Raw genomic sequence first — 8,175 nt, 5'->3', positions numbered from 1 at the left:
AAGCTACTTGTTCTGCACCCAAACACGAGCATTGCTGGGGGGTGGTGTCCCCCGACGGGCACATGTCTGTCGGCAGGACAGGAACTTGGGGTCCCCCCGGGGCCACGCTGTGGTGTCCTCCTGCCCTGGCCATGGGGTCCCTGTGCCACAGCACCTGGGTGTAGGTGCAGCACAAAGCCAGGGAACAGAAATGCTGTTGAATGCCTGATGGGGGACATGGTGACATGCTTTAGGGCCACCAGCACCAGAGGTTGCTCGGTGCCCTGGGCCGTGTGGAGGGATGTGGGTGACAGCGGGGGGGGGCACAGGGCTGCTTCCTTGAGGATGCCGGTGCATGGACACGGGCATGGGCGCACTCTGGGGGGGCTCACGGCGGGGCGAGGGGCCGGCCGCGGCAGCGGAGGGGTGGTGGCGGCGGCAGCGGCAAGAACAGCCCAGCCGAGCACCCCAGGAGAGTGACAGGCGGTGACAACATGGCCGCCGCCGCCGGACTACAAGTCCCAGGAGGCCTCGCGGGGCGGCGTCAGGGCCGCGGCGCGTGACGGAAGGGGCGGGGAAATACGCGGAAGGGGAGGGGCAACCGCGACGGAAGGGGCGTGGCGCGGTGCTGTGGCAACGGCGGCGGCCGCGATGGCCAAGCAGTACGACATGGTGGAGTGTCCCTTCTGTGACGAGGTCTCCAAGTACGAGAAGCTCGCCAAGATCGGGCAGGGAACCTTCGGGTGAGCGTCCCGTCGGCCCCGGCCCGGTCCGCGCCCGGCCCCGGCCCTCCCCAGCCTTCCTCGGCCTACCCCGCCCTACCCCGCCCTCGGGCCTGCTGCCCGCGCCCGGCCCTCTCAGCCCCGCGGCCCGCCCGCCCCAGGCCTGAGGGCCCCTTGCTTGGGTGTCCTTTCCCCAGTCACCCCTCTGGCCCCAGGGAACCAGCCTGGCCCCTGAGCCCTCTTATTTCCCCCCTCCCCGAGGCCGCGCTTTGTCCCAGGTTCTGGCAAAGAAGAGTGTAGCCTGGAGACAGGCGAGGCGGCGACCTGTAGTTTTACCTAAAAGGTGCAACACTGCCCAAAATCCTTGTGGAGCTGTGGGACGTCTGGACTCTGGGTTGGCTCAGCCAGTTCTGAGGGCCTTTGGTGCAACAGGGATGTGGCTGGGTCGGATGGTGGCACGGCACAGAGCTGTCTGTGTGGTGCTCTAGTGTGTCTTGCTTGGTCTTGTCCCTGGTCAGGAGCATCTGGCTCCTTCCCTTCTTCCTTGTGCTGCTCATAGATTTCTTTCTGTTTTTACAGGGAAGTTTTCAAAGCCAAACATCGTCAGACAGGCAAGAAGGTAGCGCTAAAGAAAGTGTTGATGGAAAATGAGAAGGAGGGGGTAAGTGTGGCTGGGCTGCGTTTGGGAAGGCCTGGATTGTGGGGTTCGTAGGTGAAAGTTAATCTTTTGGACGGCAGAGATGTGTTTTCACTCTGTTCTTCAAGAATATTTACTGCTATAATGTGCCAGATCTTGAACCTGTAAGGGTGTGAACAGAATCCCAGCCCCGTGGCCTTTTTCCTCTCCTACTGATACTGTGATAATGTTGGGTCTTGTGGTTGCCCTGCCAAGGTGTATCACCTTCTTGGCTGCAAAAGCACGTGGCAGCAGTGTGGTGCGGTAGCTGTGTGGTGACTGGGCCCACACATTCCTCCTCCTGTGCGAAACCCCGTCACCGCTGGCACAGGGCTCCACACTGGCTGCTGTTTGTGGAAGAAAAAGCACATGCCCAGGGGTGTGCAGAGATGGGGCAAGCTAGAGAGAGAATTAACAGCTTAAACAGCACGGGCAGCAGCTGAGGAGTCCACTCTGCAGCTTGAGCCGGGCTGTACCATGTCCTGTTACGAACGTGCCCGGTGAGGAGAGGAGGGAGAGGTGTCTGCGTGCCCATTTCAGCACCACGCAAACACCTCTGTCTCGTGGCAAGAGTCTCCCTCACCAGTGGTGCTCTGATGATGAAAAAATTTTGCAATCCTGGTGTTGGTGTTCTATTTTAAAGTTCTGATTGCCCTTCAGTGACTTGTTGCAGTGCTGCTCAAGCAGGTTCCCTGCCAAGCTACTGTGGTCATATCTCTCCTGTTCTCTAGGCAGGGGTGGCCTGGTCTCCTGCGCCCCTGATCCCTGTCCTCTCTTTCTCCTTTCCAGTTCCCCATCACAGCCTTGCGAGAGATTAAAATCCTCCAGCTGCTCAAACATGAGAACGTGGTGAACCTCATAGAAATCTGCAGGACCAAAGGTAGCTTGCGGGGGTCTACCTTGCGCTGGCTGTCAGCTTTTTTCAGCTGTCCCTTGCCGCTGAGCAGGCTGGTGTTTTGTGCTGGGAGTGGGGTCCTCTAGCTGAGCACGGGCCCGTGGTGCGGGGTGACTGTACGCTCATCTTGGAAAACAGTTTCTAAATGAGTTAGGATGTTGCTGCCGCTTGGCTGGAAAAAGCTGTTGTCAGTCCTGCTAGGATATGGCTGTGCTGTGATGGTAAATGCTGCCTGTGTGGGAAAACTCCTGTCTGAGAGGTTTTAAATAAACCAGCACTGGAGAGATACTGAAGCAGAGGTTTCCCAGCCTGGAGCTGATGTCGTGGCCGTGCACAGCCCTTTCCCTGTCAGGAGCTGGAGCCGTCCCTCTCGGCTGGTGTATTATGGTTCGTGGCAGCTCCAAGCTCAGTTGGAGACTTGCTCTGTGTCTCTTTCTGTGGGTGACAGTAACTGCTCCCGACATGAGGGCTGGGTCTCTGCATGGGGCGGTTCTGAGCTGCTCTTCTGCCTCCTCACTTGCACCTCGCGCAGCGTGCTGCTGCTGCCTGACTGATACGCTCAGTGCACCTGGCTGGGCTCTGTTTCCAGTGAAACTGCTTTAAAACATCTGCTAGTTTTTATATATCGTTCTCTTATATGGATTTGTACTGGAAAAATACTTTTGAATGTGACAGCGGATGTTAAAGCCTGCCATTCTCTAGTCAGTCATTTCAGTTAAATAAAAATGAAAGTGGCAGGTGACTGGTGATGATATTTTTAAAAATATCAAGTCCAGTCACTGAACTGGTAGAAGTCTCTGGCCTAGAACCGGTCTGAACAGGTACAAATAGAAACACTGACAACAAGTTAATTTTTAATTCATTGTGTGATTAAACAAGTTGTGATGATTGCGTGTCTGGCATACCTAAGGTAAATATTTTTTAGACATGTTGATTGTTTGTGTTTTGTTTGAATTCCAGTTTTCATCCAAATCTACCTTGACCTCAGTTTCCAGTAGAGTGGAAATGTTGCATTTGCTGTTCTCAAACTTTAAGCTTTTCTCTTTTTACGTGGGAGAGGCACAGCAGAGGCCGTGTAAGGAACTGCAAACCTGGTCTAGCAGGCACCCTCCTGGCTGGCAGAGGAGAGGGGTGTGTTTCTATGGGGGCTGAGCTCAGCCCTCATTTTCTGGTTGGAGTTGCTGATCAGCAGGTTTTGCTGATTACAGATGATGAAAATCAGCCTTTTTAATAATGTTTTGCATGTGTGCTCTAGGAACAAGATTGAAATCGATTGCTTCATTTGAGGTTTCCTGTTATTGACTTTAAATTGCTATGGGAGTTGGAGCTTTAAATCGCTTTGATCCAGATCAGTCCATTTTCATAGATGCTGTTTGAGGTTGTAGAAAACCTCACTTTCTAATGTTATATTAGACAGATTTTCTGTTTCTGCATTTTTCCTGGGGCTGTCTTTGTGGGTACCTCCTCTATTGCTGATGCAATCAGTGATTGTGCTTGGCTGGCAGCTAGTGGTACGTGCACCTACCAGCCACAGCTTGCAGGGAGGAAACCCCACGGCCGTTATGCGCACAGAATAACACAAAATGAACCTTTCAAAGATTTTCATGCCATTTCCTTGACATTCACTACTCCGATCCTCATCCCGTGTTCTTCCCTTGCTGGTTGTGCTGTCTTAGTGCCTCTTTATGAAGATCTTGAAGCCTGTGGGCTGTCTCTGGTTCTTGTGCCCTGAGGTTTTGTCTAGTGAGCGTTGTACGAGCAGCAGGGTGGCTGGAGTCAGGAGGAGCTGTGACGGGTTTTCGGGTCCCTCGCTGACAGTCCCTCCTTGCCTCTCCCGTAGCCTCTCCGTACAACCGCTGCAAGGGCAGCATCTACCTTGTGTTTGACTTCTGCGAGCATGACCTGGCTGGCCTTCTCAGCAATGCTCACGTCAAGTTCACGCTCTCAGAGATCAAGAAAGTTATGCAGATGCTACTGAATGGACTTTACTACATCCACAGGAACAAGGTAATGGGCCAGATCTGTGCTGAGCCCTCAGGTCATCCTGCTGCCTGTGGCCTTGTGAGGAGCAGGTGTCTTAGCACAGGCTGGGGGGAAGCCCTTCCTTGTCCTCCACCTCCGGAGTCTGAGTGCCCTGCTGGCACCAGGTGCCCAAGGAGAGTACTTTAATGGCTTAGCCTGTTGATGTTTGTCCTTGTACAGATCTTGCATCGAGACATGAAAGCTGCGAATGTCTTGATCACACGGGACGGAGTCCTGAAGCTTGCGGACTTCGGGCTAGCTCGAGCTTTCAGCCTGGCTAAGAACAGCCAGCCGAACCGCTACACCAACCGGGTGGTGACTCTGTGGTATCGGCCGCCAGAGCTGCTCCTAGGTACGAGGTGATGGGCTCTGCTGGCTTCTCTGCCTTTCTCGTTCCCCCGGGTGACTAACACGGCATCTCCGTTTAGGGGAGCGGGACTACGGTCCCCCCATTGACCTCTGGGGCGGAGGCTGCATCATGGCAGAGATGTGGACCCGCAGCCCCATCATGCAGGGGAACACAGAGCAGCACCAGCTCACCCTCATCAGCCAGCTCTGCGGATCCATCACACCGGAGGTGAGGGCGGGAGCATGGGCAAGCTGTGGAGGGCAGCAGGAGAGGTGCGAAGCGGTGGTGTGGGCAGGGAGCGGGACCGGGTGCTCCTGGGCCTCTTCCCTGCCCTGGTCACAGGTGCTGCGTGCTCCCAGCACTGGAGTGTGCCCGCTGCTGGCAGGGAGGCTGGGGAACCTCCTGCAAATAAATGCTCTTTGCCTCCTGGGAGCCGAGCGCACAGGGGGATGCTGCGCTTTCCTTGCTGCTCTGGCGTTACTTGTGTTCCAACCTCCTAAACTAAGAGGGTGAACTTGGCCTTCCAGATCTCCTTTGGGAAGGGCGAGTCGTGTCGTTGTTTTTGAGCACAGAGAGCATGCTGGCTGTTGCGAGTGTGAAAGAACAGAATGTTATGTGTAGGAATCTGTTCTATCCTGTGTTTGGGGGTTGTCTCTCAGATAAACACCTTCTGAATTTCTGCTTAAAGAAGGGTGGGGTTTTTTATGTTTTGTGTTGAGAGATTTGTCTCGGGTGCTTTGCACTGGTCACCTTGAAAAGCCTCTTTAATTTGGGCTTGTGATTCGTGGCATCAGCTCAGCCCTGCGGTGAGCACTCAGCCCTTTCTCAGCTCCTCATTTTAACGGCAGCTTGTCCTGCCCTCTCGTGGGGGATGGAGCCGAGGGATCTCTTGGCCAGGGCTGTAATCTGCTGCAGGGTGTTGTGCAGGCACCTCGGGAGGCCTGATGCCTCAGTTACATACTTTATATGCATACATTGAAGGTGCTTTCTTTTGCATGTAAATACCTGCTGTGGTCTCTCCCACATCAGGGTTGACATAAGTGCTGGTGATTGCAGCAGGCTTTGCTTTCTAAGGATAATAGGTACTACATACATCCAGGTTGTTATTTAGCAATAAGTTTTGTCGCTTTACCTTTCTGGATGTTATTGCTGGCATGAGCCGTGCTCTCTGGTAGCTCTTTTGTGGAAGAACCAGAAATCCTGAAGCATCCTGCGTGCTGTTCCACAGCAGGAGGACTCTGTTCTGACTTGTCCGCGTGTCTCCAGGCTTTAGTGCACCCTTTAGTACCTCCCTCATACTGTGGGAACAAGGTCTGCTGGCTTGGAGGTTATAAAATAGTATTGTTCTCTTGGCAGACCTCGCCCTGGCTTGCCTGAGGGTGTTAGCAGCAAAAATGGCTTGTCCTCTCTGTAACTATTTCTTCCCAACTTTCCTGCCCCTTCCCAGGTTTGGCCGAACGTAGATAAATACGAGCTGTACCAGAAGCTGGATCTCCCCAAGGGCCAGAAGCGCAAGGTGAAGGATCGCCTGAAAGCCTACGTCAAAGACCCCTACGCACTCGACCTCATCGACAAGTTGCTGGTGCTGGACCCTGCCCAGCGAATCGACAGCGACGACGCGCTGAACCACGACTTCTTCTGGTCAGACCCCATGCCTTCGGACCTCAAAAACATGCTGTCCACCCACAACCAGTCCATGTTTGAGTACCTGGCCCCACCGCGCAGAAGGGGTGGGCACATGCCCCAGCAGCCGGCAAACCAGGGCAGGAACCCGGCTGCCACCAACCAGACTGAATTCGACAGGGTGTTTTGAGCGGGGGCTTCCCCAGCAGGGTCCCGGCTGGGCTACTCTGCAGGTTGCATTAAGCGGGGGATGTTCTGGCGGGGTCTTTCTGTCTGGGAAGGGACTTTTCTTCAAGGCGAAGTGCCTGCTGGCTTTAACCAAGCTCTGCTGTCTCCTCTCCTTGTGCAGCAGCTCAGCCACCACGGAGCTGTGGGACTGGGGAGGTGATGCCTGCGAGCCCGGGGTTGTTTCCCTGCTGCTCTGGCACTGAGCCTGTGTCCCCCCTGCAACAGTCTGTGCTGGTTACGTTAGTCTTGTGGATCAATTGTTATGGACCTGGTGATGGAGAAAGCGGCTCTGTCAGTGCTGGGACTCTTGGCAAACGGTGCTGTGACTGGCAGGACTGGGAGTAGCTGCCCTGGACCAAACTGGGCCCTGCTGGGAGATGGCTCAGCTCTCAGCTGGTCGTAGCTCCTGCACGACATACCCTTTGAACTCCAAACCATTGATGTAGGACAAGGCGGATGCTTCTGAGTAACGCGGCGATGTCCTGGGGAAGGCAGAGTCACTCTACACAGCCTGACTACCTCTTAGTAGAGCTTGGGCTCTAGCCTAGAAAGGGGCTTACTGGGCAAACCAGAGGGGTGGCCGGCAGAGCTGATGGCTCTGGACAGCCAGGATTTACAGTGGGAATCTGGTAACAGTGTGCAGCGTCCATACTTTCTTCCTTACAAACTGCAATTAGGAGTCTTGTCGGGCACGCCCAGCCTGCTGCAGGCCTTCCCTGTAGCGCTGGCCACGGCAGGAGTTTGGACGGGGAAGGGAGCTGTGAGTGCTGGGCTCAGCCCGAGACCTGCCGTCCTGCTGTCCACAGGGCCTGCACGACGGCGTGGCTGTGCTGGGAGCGCTGTGCTGGGAGCAGGGTGGCTCTTCAAACACTCGCGTGCCCTCTGTTCTGTCCTGGACCTCTTGGTGTGAGTCTAGAGCAAGCCCGCTGCCTTCCCTGGGTGCAGCCACCAGCCCGATGTGCCGTGACGGCGGGCGCACGCCTTCTGCCGGAGCTTGGGAGCGACTCGTACGGGGCGAGTGCTCCTTCACAGCCCGCTGCAGTGGAGCTGCTCGCCGAACACTTTGTCTTCCGTGGCTGGCAGCTGCGGCTGGCCGTCCTCGGGGAGCCCCATGGAGCCCGAGACTTTCAAACAAATAACGTGTACGAGACGCAGCGGGTGATAACCTTTGGCGTTTGATAGGTTGTCCGTTAACTAGGCTAATGGCAAAAGCCACGTCGGTAGCATAAGGTCTCAGGGGAGGAAGCGGTGGTGAGCAGGGGCTGTTCTCAGGACAAAAAGTGAGGATGATGAAGGACGTGTACAAGGTAAAACTCTCTTGGTGCGGGGCTCTGAAGCAGTGCCTGGCTGGGGGGACGTGGCTTCTTGGGTAAAAATGAAGCTGGTTGTAAGCAATAAGCCAGATGACTTCTGCCGGTTGTGAATAAACACGGTCCTTTCCCCGACGGCTGGTTTTAGCCTTGTGTCACTTTTTTGCCTAAACGGAGAAAGCACCTGGAGTGCTGTAACACAGCACTTCTGTCATCCCGGGGACAGACGCCCAGCTTGCGGCTGGGACATGGTGACTCCCGTGCCGCTGCTCCCCTCCCGGGGGGTGCCCGGCTCTGCCCCTGCGCCTGTAATGGGGCGGACAGTCGGAGCAATTAGTGCTGCGGTGGATTAAGGCGGCAGGATCAGCAGA

At 55.5% G+C, this 8,175-nt stretch overlaps 1 protein-coding gene across 1 annotated transcript; it reads left to right on the top strand.

Annotated features, from left to right (window-relative positions):
* Positions 1-593: 593 nt before the first annotated feature.
* Positions 594-7,939, top strand: CDK9 (cyclin dependent kinase 9). The gene is made up of 7 exons (XM_074890980.1): positions 594-722; positions 1,281-1,362; positions 2,167-2,257; positions 4,113-4,279; positions 4,475-4,646; positions 4,723-4,871; positions 6,091-7,939. The coding sequence occupies exons 1-7, from the start codon at positions 631-633 to the stop codon at positions 6,454-6,456; spliced, it is 1,119 nt and encodes a 372-aa protein (XP_074747081.1). The 5' UTR covers positions 594-630; the 3' UTR covers positions 6,457-7,939.
* Positions 7,940-8,175: the final 236 nt, after the last annotated feature.

The sequence above is a fragment of the Strix uralensis genome, chromosome 21 (assembly GCF_047716275.1).
Source record: "Strix uralensis isolate ZFMK-TIS-50842 chromosome 21, bStrUra1, whole genome shotgun sequence".
Classification (NCBI taxonomy): Eukaryota; Metazoa; Chordata; class Aves; order Strigiformes; family Strigidae; genus Strix; species Strix uralensis.
The sequence above is the reverse complement of the archived record's forward strand: the minus strand, read 5'-3'. Positions and strand labels throughout refer to the sequence as shown.

What these genes read in the sequence shown, in the direction of transcription:
- CDK9 (XM_074890980.1), top strand. Translation starts at nt 631, where the DNA reads ATGGCCAAGCAGTACGACATGGTGGAGTGTCCCTTCTGTGACGAGGTC. An exon ending in AGAAATCTGCAGGACCAAAG is followed by an intron (nt 2,258 to 4,112) that starts GTAGCTTGCGGG and finishes CCTCTCCCGTAG; the next exon opens with CCTCTCCGTACAACCGCTGC. An exon ending in GCCGCCAGAGCTGCTCCTAG is followed by an intron (nt 4,647 to 4,722) that starts GTACGAGGTGAT and finishes ATCTCCGTTTAG; the next exon opens with GGGAGCGGGACTACGGTCCC.